The 20,848-nt window shown below is 39.7% G+C and overlaps 1 protein-coding gene across 19 annotated transcripts in view; it reads right to left on the bottom strand.

Moving 5' to 3' along the window:
- Positions 1 to 20,848, bottom strand: part of mpdz (multiple PDZ domain crumbs cell polarity complex component) — a 368,137-nt gene that overhangs the window by 323,946 nt on the left and 23,343 nt on the right. For all 19 annotated transcript variants that reach the window (XM_087996853.1, XM_087996875.1, XM_087996857.1 and 16 more), the window contains exons 2-3: positions 10,272 to 10,353; positions 1,553 to 1,615 (exon numbers count right to left, since the gene is read on the bottom strand). In XM_087996853.1, the coding sequence (XP_087852979.1) occupies positions 1,553 to 1,568 (16 nt within the window). In that variant the 5' untranslated portion in view covers positions 1,569 to 1,615; positions 10,272 to 10,353. The remainder of the gene's footprint in view (positions 1 to 1,552; positions 1,616 to 10,271; positions 10,354 to 20,848) is intronic.

The following is a 20,848-nucleotide window of genomic DNA, read 5'->3' on the forward strand; positions in this document are numbered from 1 at the left end:
TAGGATTTCATTGAAGGCAATTCAGAGAAGGCTTACCAGGATGATCTTTGGAATGGAGGGATTGTCTTATGAGCAAAGCTTAAATAGGTTAAAACTCTACTCAAATGGTGTTTAAAAAGAACAAAAGTTGAAACTAAGAATGTGTTATTTAAAAACAGGCCTGAAAGGATGCCTCCCCTTATGAGAGTGTCTAGGACCAGGGGTCATAGCATCAGAATTAAGGGGTACCAATCTTAAGATGGAGAAGAGGAGAAATTTCTTCTTTCAGAGGGTTGGGAGTTTTTGGAACTCTCTGCCACAGAAAACTACTTTTTTGTGGGAATGGTGTCCTTGTGTATATTAAGGCTGAGAGATAGATTTTTGATCAGTTAGGGATTTCGACCATTACAGAAAAATGACAGGAAAGTGAACGTGAGGAGGAGTGAAACATACTACTCCTGTTCCCATTTCTTATTACTCTTATAGGATCACTGCAGTCAGTTTAGCTTGGATTCAAATTCAGGAAAAAAAAATGAAAGCACGGTACCCTGACTATTCATCCTACATTTTATTTTCGATTTCAAACTAGGCTCTCCATTCTGGGAAAAAATATATCAAAAGTGTGGAAAAACAATTCCTGTCTGCTTAAACGTAAGTTAATGTAATTATTACATATGGTTATGAAAACTTCATATTGTGTCGACTATTGATAAATTTATTGCATTCTTTTTCAAAGAGGTAAAAGATGATAATGAAATTTTCTTTTCTTAAAAAAGCAAGGTTTTTCTTGGTAATCACGTCTCTTACTGGAGACCACCTCCCTTGACTTAGAACTCTCAGGTTCCAGACTCTGCTTTTGACATTGGTTGGAGTAGTTTGCAATAAGTCTGAAGATTGATCTAAATTGGAATGATTCTGTTGTTTCTTAAAGTAGTTGCAGGTTCAAAGTATTTATCAACGTTTCTTGCTGAGGCACCAGCAGCAACTATGTGTTTAACATTAGTTACGGGCAGAATGTCAAACTGACTACATCGGAACAACTCAGCCTTTGTTTTTGGTCTTCAAAAGATGCTGGGAAGTTTTGATCTTAAAAAGTGAATTTCTATAAAGAAAGCCCATTCCCATTACATCAGATGTGCTCATTAACCTATATTAACCAATTTCTGGATTTCCACTGATGAAATTTTATAATAAACCAAGAAACCTGGTTGATGTCTTAAAACATAGGATTGCCACAATGGAGAGCTGGGCAAAATGTTTGCACCTATATTGTTATCTGTGGAGTAATGACATGAAAAAGGCAATGCACTCTTCCCATCTCAGTTGTAACATTATGATGGTTTCTTGAAAACCCTTTCCAGGGGGTCCCCAAATGGCAAGTTGAGTTCAGCTATACATTATACTGCATTTAGTTTAGTTCAATACATTCTTCTGGTTGATGAACATAATTCAATGCCACAGAAACAGTACCAGCACCTATTCTGGAGTAAAGGCATACGTTTTCTTTTTAAAAGGGATCCAACTAGCAAGTCATTCTCTCAACAAAAGCATGATAACTGCACATTATTCTTACCTAAGCCTTCCAACATGCTTCCAATCACAAGATGAAATCGATCTCTCTGGTGCCAAAACTTTCCTAAAATTCAAAAGGGCACAACATGTAAACAAAGGCAAAAAAAATCCCAATTAGGTTTACTGCTAAGCTGCAGTACTCGAGGCAATATTGGCTCAATTTTATTTAACATTCTCATTAATAATGAATTCGATGTCAGCCCTAATTTTAAACGCATTCCTCTTCCTACAGAGAGTACAGAAGGTTAATCTATCCTATGGGACGAATGTCTCAATCGGACACAGCTTCAACTATGACTTGACGAAGAACATACTTCAACAGGGACAGAATTTTATTTTTAAATCTTAAAAAAGGAATATTAAATGAAAAAGATGAGTTCTGCTACAAATTCTATACTCAATAGGAAATTGTAGTTTACATTTCCTGTCCTGCACTTAATTATGCAACAAAACCGAATCTGCTAAAGCCTCTGAGCTGAGTAATGAGTTAGAGGTAATTACTCACAGAGCAGCAGCAGTTTGGCCTGTTATGGTTGCACAGTTGATAAAAGAACTCATGCTCTTAAAGCTTGTAAATCAACAATATTGTCTAGTATCATCTTTCATATTGTGTTTTAGGAATATAAAGTGGTCACTGCAAGAAGAAACTTGAAAACATTATGAAACCAGGTTATGAAGCAGTCTTGCTTTAATGTAATACGAATTTGATAAATTCCTCCAAGACCCAATAAACAGAAAATTCAGCCACCTTGTGCAAATTACCCATTTTGTGCTCAATTCAAATGCAGGAGGCAGAAGTCTGCAGAACTCACTACTTTGGGCAAAGCTCCTCAGAATTGGATGTCTGATCTCCCAAATGCTAATTCAGGAGAAACTGTGCCTAAGATCCACACGTGAAGTGTTATATCTTGCAAAATATTCTGAACAGTATTTTGCATTGTAAAGATGATAACATTAAGCCAATCAGCACTGCTTACAACTCCCAAAATCTTGGTGGACCAATACAAACAGGGGACTAGCAAAGAGTATAAAATGAGAAAACAAATGGACAAAAAAAAGGGACACAGACTGCCTTCTTTTGATTTTAACAACTTTATCACCCTGGGATTTACCTTTGATTAGAAAAGGCAACTAGGCAGTTACATAGACAGTTATAAAGACAGGTTTGTTTAAAAACTGGGTTTTAAATTGTCGACCAATGAGAGAAAAATACTTTTTAAAACCAAGGACTGCTGGATGATTGTTGCATGTTTTGAAATCAAGTAACCTAATCATTGCAAGTGTGGTTTACAGAGCTGCTTGGTCAAGCAGCAACTGAAGTATACCCACAAGCTGCAGCCCAAGGTCGTGCATAAAGGGATCTTTGGTTGGCCAGCAGCTGATAACTAGTCACTAGTCCACAGACATGACAAAGAAAACCTTGGTTCTCACACAGCTCAACAACCTGGGACTATGAACAAGATAATAAGAAGGCTTCAGATCAATTTCCAGTTCAGGACCTCTCTGCCCTCTAAACAGAAAGCAATTCAAGGTTCAAGAAACCAGTTTCTTTCCTTCAGTAGTTACTGTAAGCTGTTTTGAACGGATGTGAAAAACCTTTAACTAAATCAACCACCCATCAGTTCCTTTTGCAGACCATTGGAAGCATCAGATAACGACAACCAATCAGCACTGTACTCTGCTAAATTTGAGTCTGTTAAACTGAATCTTGTTAATTTATTGATTACAACTTGCATAAGCAGAGACAAAGTTAAAGTTAGAAAAACCAAATTCACAACTATTTTATTAAAATAGGACGAAGGGTCAGGTGATATGTTTCTGCACGATGTGGGAGCTGATGGATCCCATTGCAGTTCCCAGTGACCATGTCTGTAGTAAATGTTGGTTGCTGAAAGAACTCTGGCTCAAAGTTAATAAGTTGGAGTCTAAGCTTCAAACATTGTGAAAGATCCGGGGGACAGTTACCTGGATTCTGTGTTTCAGGAAACAATCACACTCCTTAGACTAACTCGAATTCAGCCAGTAGTCAGGGACAGGATGGTGTGGTTGTGAGTGAGGCAGGTAGAGGGCTCTAGGAGGTAGAGTAGCAGGAGCCACAGCCCATCCTTGTCCAACAGGTTCAAGAATTTTGCTCCGTGTGAACGGGAATAGGGATAGCAGCGCCACGGTGCAGGGAGTCATTCAAGTGTGGTGGGGAGAACAGAAATGTTGTTCTAATTAGGGATAGTATAGTTAAAGGCATAGACACTGTTCTGTGACCAGGATCAAGAGTCCCAAAGATTGGTGTTACCTGCTTGGTGCTCGAGTTTGGGATCTCTCAGCTAGGCTGCAGAGGAACTTAGAGGGTAAAAATCCAATGACATAGATAAAACTAGGGCACAGGTTCGTTAAGGTAGTATGAACAGCTGTATCTAAATTAAACAGCAGAACCTGGATTACTACCTGAGCCACGAGCTAATTGGTTGAGGCTCAATAAGATTATAGCTGAAAATGTGTTGCCTGAAAAGCACAGCAGGTCAGGCAGCATCCAAGGAACAGGAGAATCGACGTTTCGGGCATAAGCCCTTCATCAGGAATAAAGGCAGAGAGCTTGAAGCGTGGAGAGATAAGCTAGAGGAGGGTAGGGCTGGGGAGAAAGTAGCATTGAGTATAATAGGTGAGTGGGAGGAGATGAAGGTGATAGGTCGGGGGCGGGGGGAGGGTGGAGTGGATAGGTGGAAAAGAAGATAGGGAGGTAGGACAAGTCATGGGGACAGTGCTGAGCTGGAAGTTTGGAACTAGGGTGAGGTGGGGGAAGGGGAAAATGAGGAAACTGTTGAAATCCACATTGATGCCCTGGAGTTGAAGTGTTCCGAGACGGAAGATGAGGCGTTCTTCCTCCAGGCGTCTAGTGGTGAGGGAGCAGCGGTGAAGGAGGCCCAGGACTTCCATGTCCTCGGCAGAGTGGGAGGGGGAGTTGAAATGTTGGGCCACAGGGCAGTGTGGTTGATTGGTGCGGGTGTCCCAGAGATGTTCCCTAAAGCGCTCTGCTAGGAGGCGTTCAGTCTCCCCTATGTAGAGGAGACCGCATCGGGAGCAACGGATACAATAAATGATATTAGTGGATGTGCAGGTAAAACTTTGATGGATGTGGAAGGCTCCTTTAGGGCCTTGGATGGAGGTGAGGGAGGAGGTGTGGGCGCAGGTTTTGCAGTTCCTGCGGTGGCAGGGGAAGGTGCCAGGATGGGAGGGTGGGTTGTAGGGAGGCGTGGACCTGACCAGGTAGTCACGGAGGGAACGGTCTTTGCGGAAGGTGGAAAGGAGTGGGGAGGGAAACATATCCCTGGTGATGGGGTCTTTTTGGAGTTGGCAGAAATGTCAGCGGATGATTTGGTTTATGCGAAGGTTGGTCGGGTGAAGGTGAGCACCAGGGGCGTTCTGTCCTTGTTACAGTTGGAGGGGTGGGGTCTGAGGGCGAAGGTGCGGGATGTGGACGAGATGCGTTGGAGGGCATCTTTAACCACGTGGGAAGGGAAATTGCGGACTCTAAAGGAGGCCATCTGGTGTGTTCTGTGGTGGAACTGGTCCTCCTGGGAGGGGTTCATTTATAGGGGAAATTTGAAAACCCAAATTAAAAGGAGGTGGTGGTAAAAATGTGGAACTTAGGAGAGGTTATCAAAATCTCCTGCACAAATAAATAAAGGACAAGTGTACAGAAAGGGTTAACAAACTTCAAGCACACTGGACAAACAAATGACAAATCAGAAGGGCAGTTAATACAGGACTGAAGGTGTTATATCTAAATGCACACAGTACAAGGTAAATGAGCTTGTGGCACATATTGAAATTGGCTAGGTTTGACATGGTGGGCATCACAGACATGTCTGCAAGGGGATCAGGATTGGGAGCTGAATATTCAAGGACATCCTATCGAAAAGATAGGCAGGTGGGCAGAGGAGGTGGGGTTGCCTTATTAGTAAAAGTTAAATTAAATCAAATAGTAAGAAACAAAGTAGGGTCAGGTGGTGTAGAATCTGTGGGGGTAGAATTGAGGAACCACAAAAGGTGAAAAAAAACATTGTTCAAGTTATGTACAGGCTTCCAAACAGTAGTCAGAAGCTGGGGTGCAAGATATACCAGAAGATAGAAAAGTTGTGTAGGAAAGGCAAAGTCAGTGATCCTGGGGGATTTCAATAAGCAGGTGGACTGGGAAAAATCATGTTAGTTGCGGATTGCACAAAAATGGAATTTGTGGAAAGTCTACAAGATAGCTTGTTGGAGTAGCTTGTGTTACAGCCCTCGAGGGAACAGACAAGGCTGGATATGGTGTTGTGCAATAAGCAGACTTGATAAGGGAGCTGAAGAAACCCTTAGGAGGCAGTCATTATAATATGATTAAATTTACTCTGCAATTTGAGGGGGAGAAGATAGAACCAGAGGTATTACAGCTGAATAAAGGCATCTACAGAGGCATGAGGGAGGAGATAGATAGAATTAACTGGGAGGAGCCTAGCAGAAAAGAGTAGAACAGCAATGCTAGAACCTTTTGGAGAATTTAGGAGACACAGCAGCATGGTACAGGGAGGATGAGGCAAACATGACTGACTAGGGAGGTCAGGGATAGTATATGATGTGGCGAAGGGCAGTGGGAAACCAGAGGATTAGGAAGCTTACAAAAACAGAGGGCAACCAAAAAAAAAGACAAGATTAAATGAGGGTAAGCTAGCCAATAATATAAAAAAAGGCAGAGTTTCTTTAGTTATATAAAAAGGGCAAAAGCAATGCAAAAGTGGATACTGAGTCACTGGAAAGTAACATTGCAGTGATAGTAGTGGGTAACAAGGAAACAGCTGAGGAACTGAATAATTACTTTGCATCAGTCTTCATGGTGGAAGACATAAGTACTATCCCAAAAGTTCAAGAAAGTGAGGAAGCAGAGCAGAGTATGATGGCCACCAGCTAGATGTTAGAAAAACTGAATGGCCCAAAAGGTGGATAAACCATCTGGACCAGATGGACTACACCCCAGAGTTTAAGGGAGATAGCCGAAGTGATAGAGAAGGCATTAGTGACGATATCTCAGGAATCACTAGAATCGAGGAGGGTCTCAGGACTGGAAAATTGCTAATGTGACACCCCTAATTTAAAAAAGGAGTACGGCAAAAGACGGAAAATTATAGACTAATTAGCCTAACCTAGGTCTTGGGCAAGATCCTGGAATCCATTGTGAAGGATGAGATTTCTGAATACTTGGAAGTCTATGGTAAAATAGGACAAAGTCAGCATGGTTTCATCAAGGGGAGGTCATGTCTGATAAACGTGTTCGGATTCTTTGACGAAGTAATGAGCAGGTTAGACCAAGGGGAGCCAATAGATGTATCTACCTAGACTTCAAGAAGGCCTTTGATAAGATGCTGCACAGGCGGCTACTGAGTAAGGTAAGGGCCCATGATGTTTGAGAGAAGATGCTAGCATGGATAGAAGCTAGGCTGTTTGGCAGAAAGCAGACCGTGGAGATAAAAGGGCCTTTTTCAGGTTGGTGGCCGGTGACAAGTGGTGCTCTGCAAAACTCAGTATTGGGACCACAAATTTTTCACTTTATACACTTTAATGTTCTAGATGAAGGAACTGAGGGCATTCTGACTAAGCTTTCAGATTACACAAAGATACGTAGAGGAACAGGGAGCATTGAGGCGGCAGGAAGGCTGCAGGGGGACTTGGTCAAGTTAGGAGAGTGGGCAAAGAAATGGCAGATGAAATATAGAGTGGGAAAGTGAGAGATCCTGCATTTTGGTATTAAGAATAGCTACTTGACAAAGGACCAGCGCTTCAAAACCTTGTCTTTTCAAATAAACCTGTTGGACTGTAATCATTGATGTTGAGTTTTTTTTTTAAAAAAAACTTTGTCCACCCAACACCTCCACATCATATGTGGAATGTTTGAGGACTCTGTCTATACTCGATGGAGTTTAGAAGGATAAACAGGTTTGGTGGGGGGGGGGGGGGGGGGGAAAGAGTGGGTAACTGAAACATACAGAATACTGAATGGCCTGGACAGAGTCAATGTTGGTTAAATGTTTCCGTTGGTAGGAGAGACTAGAGCCCAAGGGCACAGAGTAAAAGGGAAGACCTTTTAGAACTGAGAGAAGTAGAAACTTCTTCAGCCAGAGTGGTGAATCTATGGAATTCAATGCCATAGAAGGCTGTGGAGGCCAGATCATTTGAGTATATTTAAAACTGAAATAGAAATGTTCTTGAGTATCAAGGGTTATGGAGAGAAACCAGGAGAATGGGGTTGAGAAACGTATCAGCCATAATGGAATGACAAAACAGACTCAATAGACTGAATGGCTTAATTTCTGCTCCTATGTCTATGGTGTTACTCACCAGAACAATCTTCACATCAACTCTAAACAGTCTGTCCTCTCATTCATATTTGGGTGTATTATGCATAGAAGGGGGAGCTTATAAAGGTGATTAGAATTGTAACTAGTAAAGTTAGAGCAAAGTTCATAATTGTTTACCTATAGCTGGAGTCTATTTACTTGCAACAAGTCATAATTCTTGTTCAGTGTAGAAACCTGATCTGTGTTTCTGTCAATTTGTCTTTTAACAAAGGTAAATTGGGGAATTTTACATGTGTCTTTAATATTTTAACCTTTCGGGTTGACTCTGGGAATGGCAGGGCTTGATTTTCCAGCACACTATCCTAAGCTATCACAAACTACAAATACTTGTAGCTCAAACAGACCAGAGAGTGGGTAGTTTCCAGTGAGTGATTCATCTCTTAACTCATTAAAACTTCAGGACCACTGACGTAAGGAATAAACAAAATACTTATAACATGTCTGGATGACTGCAATCCTAATAATCTGAAGCTTAAAGCCATTTAGGAGAAAGCAACCTGTTCAACCTGTACCCTATATATCACTCAATTTTTATTGCATCCAGCATTGGAACAACTTCCGAAGGCTTCTTTCAAACCCATTATCTTGAATTACAATCTTTCTTCACTGGGTCAAAAATATGCTCGAATTCCTACAGAAATGGGACTGTTGGATTATGTACAGAGTAATTCAAAATCGTTCACCATTACATTCCCAAAGGATGAGAATGCAATATTGGCCTTGCTAGTGATATCAGCATCTCATGAATGAAGATTGAAGGGAGAGAAAAATAAATCTCAGCAAGGGTGGGAAGAAGGGTCAATGATGCACAAGCTGGAGAAATAGGGAGATAGAAACAGATAGTGATAAAAACAGCGAAAGAGCTACGGAGAGAGTGCCACTGGATTATTTTAAATCAGAAATAGAGAAGATTCTTGTTAGAGAAAGGATTCAAAGGTTATGGGACAGGATGGGAATGCAGAGTCAGTGTATGTAGTAACAATGCTTTTGGCATCTACACAAGGTGAAGGATCCAAGAGAAGGGGAGCAGATGAGCCTAGCAGTAAGATGACAGCTGTCTCATATCCTTAAATCAAAGGCTCAAGAAGCTATTATGTGGCTGACACAAGGGTGGTCTTCAACCACATGACATCAGCTACAAACTCCATCACTTTGTAAAGATAATGTTTATTTGCAATCAGGCCTTATCAACACTGTCATGAATGGCCCAACAGCTATCATGAAAGACTTCAGGGAAGCCTCAGTACAACAGGCTCAGAAGATCAATGTTAACACGAACAGTTTAAGAATGAGAGAAAACACAAGTCAATGGAAAAAAGTGGTTCACATCTCAGCTGTCCTGCTCATCCTACATTGGTACTCTATTTGTCAGAATCTTTGCTATATAATACCAATGTTATTACATAACATTATACTATACAAGTTAAATTTAATATTGTACGGGCAATCTAATAACCTGATGAAATTGAATGACATTGGTAAGAAAATAAGATGCAAAGAGGAAAAGAGGCAGCCATGAAAATGTAGATAGGTTAAGTGAGTAGGCAAATGAAATTTGCTTGTCAATCTTCAGAGGAAGAATAAAAAATTCATTATCGTGAAAAACTGAAGAGTTCAAAGATGAAAATGGATCTGGGCATCCTTCGGCACAAATCGCAAGTAATTAATATCCAGGTACAACAATTAGGAAGCTAGCAAAACATTGTTTATTCAGTTCCTGCCATGATGAAGTTTCAGTTACAGGGTACTAGTGAGACCCTATCTGAAATACACAAGCAAAAAGTGATTGGATTGAAACATTAAGGTGTTGGAAAAGTCTTTACGGAGTTGATGTGGAGAGGATGTCTTATGGGAGAATCTAGAACTAGGGGTTTCTGCTTACTGGTTGCCCATCTAAAAGAAACAGAATGGATTTTTTCCATCACAGGATTAAGTCTTTGGAAGTTTCTTCTTTACAAGGTGGTGGAAGCATAGTTACAGAATATTTAGAGTGCAGAGGGGAAATAGATTTTTGTTAAGGGGGATGAAATATTAATCAGGTAGGCAGGAATGTCGATGAGGTTACAAATCAGATCAGCTATAGTTTTATCAAATGGTAGAGCAGACTTGAGGTGCTGAATTGCCTACTTCTGCTCCAAACTCATCTGTTCATTTTGATAAACAAAACTGGTTAAAAATTTTACTCAGAAATTACCACCACTGAAATTTGCCATTTTTCTCTCCAGTTAATTCTATAGAAACAAGTTTGTTTTTATTTAAAACAATATTAATCCTTACATTTCTCCATTTATCTAAATTTAGGCTATTCATTTTATCATAAACAAAAAAGCTTACATTTATATAGCACCTTTCAAAAACACCAAAATGCCTCAATTTCACAGTCCAGGAAGCGTGCTGTTTTGAAAAGCAGATGTTCCTGTAATGTAAAAAACAAAACCAAATGTCAAATATCTTAATCAGCTGCTAATGATAATTAAACACAAAACTGAAGTAAATAACATTTGCAAAACAGTGGGATAACATTAGATGATTAAATATGTTAAGCATCATGAGTGGTATCATGGAATTGAATGCCATATCAACAAATCCCCAGGAATATATTAAATCATTGTTGACAATTCCAGTCCAAAGAACAGGGACAGCACGTCCTATAGCAAATACAATTATTAGCTGACATTTAGATTTTACCAAGATGTTTTAATTTTAATAGTTCATTTTGTGTAATTGCTGTAAGAACACACTGGTAACAATGACACATGCATGGTCACAGTTAGTGACATATTCTGCGACATGGGGCTGTGCTCTACTTATCTCCATTTAAAACAAAATCTTAATCTTGTAAAGCTGTAAATTCCAAGGTTAAAAGTTAATTGTGGTTTCCAAGTCTCTGATCTTGGCATGTTAATAAATTCCTTGTTCCTTTCAAGGAAAATGGATTTCTCCTCTCGTGGCACACTGAGCAAACCATGACAACCACAACTCTGGCAATTACTCAAGATTGATATATACAAAAGATACTGGACTCTCCAATGAAAACAAACTAATGTGCAGTATACTTCAATCCAAAGTGAATGACATCATCTCTTTCTAAATTTCAGTAACTGTTTAATATTTCTAATATCAAGGCCCCTAACATCTGCAGAATAGGCTGCAGCACCCCCAAACAAAAAAAAATTCCAACCAGCCAAGCAGAAATTTTATATCTAGATCTCAAAAGAAACCCCAACTATATTTTGCAGAGGTCATGGCCAAGAAGAATCACCCATGCCCTCCAAATATTGCTCATAGGCCTGCCCATTTAAAAAATGGCATGTAGTATCACATTCTCTGACACATTACGATGTGTAAGAGCATAAACAAAAATCCACTGGAATATCACACAATGTCAGTTGGAGCCTCAGTTGTAGCCATTCTGAAGAAACATTTTGCTTTCAAGTTGAACAGTGTTTAGCAAGTTTAAATTGCTTTATCAAATTTGTCATCCTGTATCTAGAAGGAAAAATCAGTTTGTAAATGTAACAAACTATGAGGAATACAGCAAAAGACTTGGAGAAATTTTTAAAAATTGGTAAAATAGGCAAACATGACAAATGAAATTTAACAATTACAAAAATGATTAAATTAGAGCTTAAGATTGAGAAGGAGCAACAAACTAAATTGTGCAATCTTAAAGTGGATGCAAGAGAGAGAGAAATTGTTGAAGAAAGAAGGTTGTGAACCCTACAGTAGAGAAAAAAAGGAAGTGTTGCAAAACCTAAGTAAACAACTAGTTTAGCTCTGCTGAAGTATTTTATCCAATTCAGACAACCACACTTTAGACAGGATATGAAGGCTATAATTTTAATAGTTCAGTGAGATTACTATAATTGGGGGGGGGGGGGGGGGGGTGGTAGGAGGAGAGGAGAACCTGGATAAACTTATCTTTCAACCAGACAGAGGGGAAATTTGACAGTTATCTAAAATTATGCTAGAATAAAAGAGGAAACTTCTTCTAATGACAAGTTGAGAATAAAAGGGCACATGTTGCTGATGACAGAGGAAAGAACAGAACATAAGGCAAGATAGGCTTGAGGGAAATGAATGACAAACTATGGCCTAACCTAAACAGCTGAGTGTCTATGGACAAAGTATGGACATACTGTGCCATTATGACTTAAGGAAAACATACTTTACACAAAAGAACAATTAAGATTTGGAATGTACTGTTGAATAAATTATTTGGAGATACCGGTGTTGGACTGGGGTGTACAAAGTTAAAAATCACAACACCAGGTTATAGTTCAACAGGTTTAATTGGAAGCACTAGCTTTTGGAGCACTGCCACATGATGAAGGAGCAGCGCTCCAAAAGCTAGTGCTTCCAATTAAACCTGTTTGACTATAACCTGGTGTTGTGTGATTTTTAACTCTGTTGAATAAAGTAATTTAGTTATGTCTTGCCGAGAGAACTTGGCTTTTTTCCTTAAAGGTCTGTTTGAAAGGCTTTTTTTAAAATTCAATGGTAAATACTAGTCCATTAGACAGGTGGCTTCTTGACCTGGAGTAATACAAAGACATACAGAATACAAAAAGCCAAGTGGCCACAAACATAAGCCTCACTTAAAAAAAGTGCCATGTCTACATAGTACAGTAAACTAGACAGAAAGCAAAAGTATAAGACAGAGATTGTGAATTTTAAATGTTGCTACTTCAGCTTTAAACATGGATTTAAAAAGGGTCTCTGGGGAAATGTGCATCTCATAAGCCGAGTAGGTTCTGCAAAATAGTATGCTGCTCCAGTGACAGATAGAATACAGCTGCCAGTGAATGCAACTCAAGAGCCAAAAAATCAAAAAGAGAGTGCTCCCACATCCTAAACGCCAACACAAAGCACAAATTGCAGAACAAAAAAAAGGTGGCGATACCTTTTTGCAGGGAAGGATGCAAATAAACTGTAAAATGTAGCTTATTGCATTGATAAATTTCACAAGTAATTTTTATTTAAATAGCATTTACCTGTTTATCTACCTGGGGCTGTTTTCCTGGAGCGTCGGAGGCTGAGGAGTGACTTTATAGAGGTTTACAAATTATGAGGGGCATAGATAGGATAAATAGACAAAGTCTTTTCCCTGAGATCAGGGAGTCAGAACTAAAGAGCATAGGTTTAGGGCGAGAGGGGAAAGATATAAAAGAGACCTAAGGGGCAACTTTTCACACAGAGGGTAGTACGTGTATTGAATGAGCTGCCAGAGGAGGAGGCTGGTACAATTGCAACATTTAAGAGGCATTTGGATGGGTATATGAATAGGAAGGGTTTGGAGGTATGGACAGGTGCTGGTAGGTGGGACTAGGTTGGGTTGGGATATCTGGTCGGCATGGACGGGTTGACCAAAGGGTCTGTTTCCATGCTGTACATCTCTATGACCCTAAGTACTGGCTCAGATTCATTTTTTAGAAAATAGACTAGTAAAAATTAAATCAACCCATTCAGAGATGTTAGTACTCTCCTCTGGATCAGATGGGACTTGAATCCAGTCTAAGAGGAGAGACACTAACTTTAAAATGCATCTGAGTGATGCAGTGTAGAGCTTTACTTACATTTTTTAGTAACTTCTTCATTTATAAATCATTTGGTAAGTGTGAGTTTGCTTTGCAGTTCTCCAATGGGTTTAATAACAGTCTTTGGTTGCATTGAAAAGGATATTTGAGAAATAGACCAAGGAGAAGAATTCCAAAGAAAATGAGGGGGGGGAAAGGTGGTACTAACTTTTAGTTACTGAAAAGAGCTGACACAAACCTCTAAGGTGTTCTGAGGAAGATCACCTGATCCAACATTCTGATTTCTCTTTACAAATGCTGCCAGACCTGCTGAGCTTTTCCAGCAATTTGTTGTTCGATTTACAGCATCCAAACCTTCAGTGCTTTATAATTCTGTGATTCTATGATTTTAGAGTTCTATTACAAAGTAAAGCATAATATGGAGCTCCAATTTGTATCCAAAGAATTACTGTACAAATAGGAGACATTATAACTATTCATTAGTAATGCAAAACAGTTAGACAAGAATCAAAATTTATTAAAGTGCAGGAGGACAATCAGCAGTGAGTCAGTGATGTCCTGTAGGGTAACACAATCAGTCAATTGCATTCTTCAGCTCTAGTTCCAAAGTCACAAGCTTATTTTAAGTGTCCATTCAATTTCCTTTTGGAAATAACCGATTGCCTCAGCTTATAGGTTGCCTGTCACAGGTCATTAATTCTTACTGCATTAAAAGATTATTTTTAACATTTCCCCATAACTCTTGCCAACAAACCTTAAATTGGTGTTTGCTAATCCTTGCATCATCAGCTAATGTGAACAGCTTTTCTTTGTCTCTTTACCTAAACCTGCCATGAACTTGTACACCTCAAATCAAGTCTTCCCGAAAACCATTTTGCCCCAAGGAAGACACCACCAGCTTCTCCATCCAACCGGGAAGCACATTTGGAACATTCTGGTAAGCCATTTGAGGACCTCAATCGATATCCTTAATAAACTGTAGTGACCAGAATGGATTGTAATATATAGCTATGGAAGAAAGAATTTGTAATTCACTGAATTAATTTTATAATGTATAGAAACAAAGGAGGGATTGAAATGGAGTATGAAAACAGAAAAGAGTAAAAATCTTTAAAAATTAAATCAACCCATTCAAGTAATTACAGGTCTGAAAGAATAAAACTCCATGTTTATAAAAGTAAACTTTCAGGGCAACTAACGATTAACACATTAGAGTTCAAGATTCATCTAGAACTAAATAATTCAGTCCTAACACTTTAAAAAGACAAGAACTAGGAGCAGGGGCAGATTATTCATCCAAGACTAATTTATCAACCTATGAGATCATGACTCTTATTTCAACACTATTTTGCTGCATTATTCCACAATGCTTTTACTATGACATCTACCAATTTCAGGCTTGAATATACTCAATGACTGAACCTTCGCAGCTCTCTGGGGAAGAGAATCCCAATAATTCAGTGAAGAAATTCTTCATCTCAGGACTTCGATAGTTAACATTACTGCCAGGCTGAATGATTTTCTATTGGATTAGTGTGGCATCACATCCATAGTTGAATTTTTCATGTAAAATCTCTGAACAAGTTTTCAAAAAAGGTATAAAAAGCCTAACAAAGCTGCCATCTGACAGTACTTCATAAAACAGGGGAGTATTGCTGGCCTGATTGATTTCCAAATTTATATCTATTAGAAAGGAGGACCATCATTTGGTATTTTCCTTATTCGTAGATTGCATGTATTTGCACATTAAAATTAAAACAACAAGCTTTAAATTGATATGACTCATTAAAATGGCAAAAGCTAACAAGGACACGTTGCTGCAGCTCCAAAGAGTTCATTTTTAATTTTATTATTTTGTGATAAATATGGCTTTTGAATATAGATCTAGATGTCATCTATCAACCCCTCAGAAAACGAACAGGAAATGACAATCACCACAAACCCCAGGAACCCCATCCAGGAGAAAGATATAAATAGAAAGCAGGAGACAACAGCTTCGCTTCACTTGGAGGTCACCAATGATGATGTTACCGGGCCAGGTAATGAAACATCTAGATATCAAACCTACAGCTCAGCGAGCAAACCTACACCCTGAGCTACAAACCTTCACAAACCTTGCAAATCTTACCAAGTTATTTGTAGCACAATCTCGTGTAACAGTTTTACAATTATCTGCAAGAAGGATATTTGGACTAAAATAAGTTAGAAAAGTCAAACTTAGAAAAGATATCTGGTTAATATTCTGGCTCCTTTTTCCAAATGAGTCAAAAATAAAAAAAGATAGACATTACAAAGAGAAAGCTGCTGCTACTCAGGAGTTGTTAAAAAAAAGTGATCCACTAGGCTGTGTATGCCATTACTAAAACAGTCTATCAATTGCTAAAACAAATATGAAACACCTAACTGCTATAATTGTTACAGGACGCTAACTAATGTAGCATCATTAGAGTTAATACTCATCAACAGATTAAGGAATCTAAAGTGCACAATACATCAGTGTTAGTGCTAGATGGCCAAGGGAAAAGCACAGGCAACCTTCTTCATACTTGCTAAAAAGGTAGCATTGCAAATCAATCATAATATTTTCTGCAAACCTCCATCAGTCAACAAAATTAACTTGCTACGGTTGCCTGATTTAATATTTTCAGAATGTTATCCGTACATATTGTTGATTACTGTTATATTACAGTAAGGGATAAGAGCAAAGCTGGGAAATAGGGCAGGATGGGTGACTGAGGTGACTGTGGGAAGCACTTTAGGAACAATGACAACAGTTCTATTAATTTTAGAACAGTTGTTATGGAGGGGGAGAAAACTGGTCCACAGGTTCAAGTTCTAAAAATTGGGGTAAGCTGAATTTTCATACAATTAGACAAGAGCTTGCAAGGATCGATTGGAGTAGTTTGCAGGCAAAGGACCTCCAGCAAGTGGGAGGCCTTTAAAAGTGAGATAGCTAAGAGTTCAAGACCTATATGTTCCAGTGACATGAAGGGCAAGGTTGGCAGGAATAGAGAACCATGGAGAAAGTGAGGACAGCAGATGCTAGAGATCAAAACACGTGGTGCTGGAAAAGCACAGCCAGTCAAGCAGCATCCAAGGAGAGTCAACGTTGAGGAGTATAACCTCTTAAATCGGGACCAGGAGATTTATCCACCTTCATACATTCTAACATCCCAACACCACCTCTGTGATATGGACTGTCCATGATAATCACCACTAACTTTCCCAATTTCCCAAGTCTTCATGAACAGCTTGTGCTCAAAATGTTGACTCTCCTGCTCCTTGGATGCAATCTGACCAGCTGTGCTTTTCCACCATCACACCTTTTGACTCAGGAATAGGGAACCATGGATAACAAAAAGATATTGAGGTTCTGACCAGAAAAAGAGGCGGCATAGCTCAGTTATAGGCGGCTGGGATCTAGAGGATCCCTGGGAGGGGGTATGTAGGAGATACAGGAATTCACTAAAGGAGGAAGTCAAGAGAGCAAAAAAAGGGGGCACGAGATGGCCTGGGCTAAAAAGAGTAGGGAAAATCCAAAGAGGCTCTTCAACGAAAGACAACGAGAAGAACCTCTACAGGGCCAAAGTGGACCTGTGTGGAACTGCAGGAGATGACAGAGGTCGTCAAATGAATGTTTCTCCTGTGGGAGACGATTTGGGAACTTAGGGAAATTAGTGGTGATTATCTCGGGACAGTTCATATCACACGAGAGGTGGTGTTGGACATATTAAAATGTACAAAGGTGGATAAATCTCCTGGTCCTGACCAGATATATCCAAGAAACCTGCAAGAGGCTAAAGAAATTGCAGGGGCTCTGGCTGATATTTTTCCATCATCATTAATGACGGGTGAGGTCCCAGAAAACTGGAGGATAGCAAATGTTGTGCCCTCAAAGAAGGGCTGCAAAAAAAAAACACAGCTGGGAATTATAGACCAGTAAACCTGACATCTGTGGTAAGTTACTTTAGAAAATTTTGAGGGATAAGATACACAAGCATTTGGAAAGACAGGGTTTGATTAAGAGTAGTCAGCATGGCTTTTAGAGTGGGAGATCATGCCTCACAAAATTTGTTCTTTGATGACGTGACTAGGAAGGTTAATGAGGACAGGGCAGTAGATGTAGTCTATATGGATTTCAGTAAGGCCTTTAAAGGTTCCACATGGTAGGTTGCTCTGGAAGGTTAGGTCAGGTCATATGGAATCCAGGGAAAGCTGGCAAATTGGATACAAAATTGGCCTGATGCTAGGAAGTAGATTAGATTAAATGAGATTACTTAGTGTCCACACCAACCCTCCAAACAGCAACCCACCCAAACCCAGGTAATAGTAGAAGGATGCTTGTTGGACTGGAAGCCTCTGACTAGTGATGTGCCTCATGGGTCAGTGCTGGGCCCATTGCTGTTTGTTATCTATATCAATGATTAGGATGAGAATGCACAAGGCATGATTAGTAAGTTTGCAGATGACATTAAAATGGAAGATATCATTAACAGTGAGGAAGGTTAGCAGAAATTGCAGCAGGATCTGGATCAGCTGTGGACATTGGCCATGGAATGGCAAATGGAGTTTAATGTGGAGTCAAATCAATGTAAGAGTTTCATGGTGAATGGTAGGGCTTTAATGAGTGTAGTGGAACAGAGGAACCTGGAGTTCAGGTGCAAGGTTGTCTGAAAAGTGGAGTCACAGGTAGACAGGGCAGTGAAGGTAGCTTTTGACATGCTCACCTTCATCAGTCCAGGGCATTGACTAAATAAGTTGGGAAGTTGTGTTGCGGTTGTACAGGATGTTGGTAAGACTACATGTGGAGTATTGGGTCAGTTTTGGTCACCTTACTATAAGAATAATGTTATTAAACTGGAACAAGCACAAACATTTACAAGGATGTTGCCAAGACTCAAGGGTCTGAGTTATAGGGAGAGGTTGGCCAAGCTAGGACTTTTTTCTTTAGAGCATGGGGGGGGGGGGGGGGGGGGGGGGAAAGAAACCTGTAGAAGTATAAGATGAGAGGCATGAATAGGGTGAATGCACTCAGTCTTTTTCCCAAGGTTAGAGATTCAAGGACGAGAAGGAAAAGAATAAGTGGGAATCAGACAGTAACGTTTTTTTAAAAAAAGGGTAGTACACATATGGAATGAGCTGCCAGCAGAAGTGGTTGAGGCAGGTACATTAACATTTAAAAGGTATTTGGATAAATACATGGATGGGAAAGTTTTAAGGATACGGGCCAAGTGTAGGGAAATAGGTTAGCGTGAATGGACATTTTGGCCAGCATGGACCAGTCTGGGCCAGAGGGCCTGTCTCTGTGCTGCAGGACTCAATCACAATTTATTATTTACAAAAAACCCATCTCAAATCCACCATGATTCAGTACATTATACTGGCAAAAGTTAAGTGAAGCACGTTGCCTCCCAAAACTCGTCCAAATTTTGGGAACTTAAATATAGTTTTACAGGGGAATAAGCAATATTCATTTTTTCCCCTCAGATACATTAAGTGCTTTGTCACTAAGATCAGAAACACATGAAAAAAGGTCCCAGGGTCTTAATTCTGGACTGCACGCATTCATGGCAGACATAAATTTTCAATGAAATAACGAAAAATCAGCAAGAATATATAGAAGTGTCTTATTTTTAAGTACATTTTTTAAAAGAATCAAGTGTAAAACTTATCAAAGCATTGCCAAGGGACATTGCAAACAAAGCCAAATGCAAATCAAGAAGCAGATGACAATCTTAAATATACAAACTGGAGTTTTTTCACTGCTGCTTCAAGTATGCTCAGTACTTTTTTGACAACTCCAAATTATCTTGAAGTATTGCCTTTGATGCTCTCTGCAATCTGCATATTCTAAGCTTCAAATAGCAGTCAACTAGGTGTACATGCATACTCCAGTACACTGCTCACCATGGTAAGTGCGGTTAGCATAGGAAACTCCCATGGGTTACACATTTCTCACTGTCACAGATTCAGATGTGAGTTATTTCCCACTTTGCTCCATAGACCTTGGTATCCTAACCAAACAAAAACCTATTGATTTCAATCATGCTCTTCACAAACAGCAAGAACGTTATCCTACATAAATGTGGAAATGTCAGTGTTGGACCGAGGTGGACAAGGTGAGAAGTCACATGGCGTTAGGATTTAATCCAACAGGTTTATTTGAAATCACAAGCTTTCAGAATACTGCTCTGTCATCAGGTCCGACATGCTTATTGTCCCTTCATGGTCAGTACTAAAATCAAGAGGTTGGTTTTAAATCTTACCCATCTCACAGTTAAAATTGATCAGGTTAGTTATCCTTCCCCCATGTAAATGCATATGCCTAAAGCAGGATAAATGATAAAAGGTCAAAAAGTCAAACATTCCATTGTGGAGCCAAACTGTGGCCAGCCAGACTACACAAACAGGATAGTTCACATACACTTGGCGCATAATGGTATCTCTAAGCAGAGAAACCGTATGGCTATGTGGCTACTCAGGATCTGTGCATGCTTATGCAAATCCCAGCACTGAATTGCTGTTTGAGTCTGTGCAGCAGAGGGAAAACGGGAATGATGGCAAAGAGACAAACAGCACTGAGACCTCCAGGATATCAAATATAGTACAAAGCTGAATGTAATAACATTTTACTAACACATCAAGTAACTGTGCTGCAAAAGCAAAACATAGCTGCGAAAATAGGAGGAGGACTCTGCTCTGAAGTAGATGCCCAAGATAAAATGTGGCAGAATAGGGACAGATAAGGCCAATAAAATCTGGCGTTCAAAGATGTCAGACCAACAATTAACTGGCATAGCAAGTTCATGAGGTAATTCATGAGTCCATTCTTGTGATTACAGACCTAGATTGCTCAGAAATTAACAAAAAGAACCTGATGTCAAATTAAGTGCCTGAAGATTCATCAAGTATTAGCAAAACAAGTGCCAATGGCATCACATCAGCAACCTAGACTGAAGATCCATGATATTTCACCATACTTGGTGACTGAACTGTGAAATGGAAAAGGTCAAAACAGTCTCAGTGAAAATAACCAGATTTAGTGTTTAGCTTGAAGTGAGGTCTGCAGATGCTGGAGATCAGAGTCAAGAATGTAATGCTGGAAAAGCACACAGCAGATCAGGCAGAATCCGAGGAGCAGGAGAATCTACATTTTTGGCATGAGGCTTGTGCGCCAAGGGGATAGAGAGATAAATGGGAGAAGGTGTTAGGTGAAGGTAACTGAAAGAAGTGGTGGATATGGGCATAGTTACAACTGTTACACAAATAGGAAGAGTTTGGAGGGATATGGGCCAGGAGCAGGCAGATGTGACTAGTTTAAATTTGCCAAAATGTTTGACATGGACTGTTCCCATGTAGTATGACTAAAAATCT

Source organism: Chiloscyllium plagiosum, unplaced genomic scaffold (assembly GCF_037043375.1).
Source record: "Chiloscyllium plagiosum isolate Xiang-an unplaced genomic scaffold, Cpla_swu_hap1 HiC_scaffold_2, whole genome shotgun sequence".
NCBI classification, from domain to species: domain Eukaryota; kingdom Metazoa; phylum Chordata; class Chondrichthyes; order Orectolobiformes; family Hemiscylliidae; genus Chiloscyllium; species Chiloscyllium plagiosum.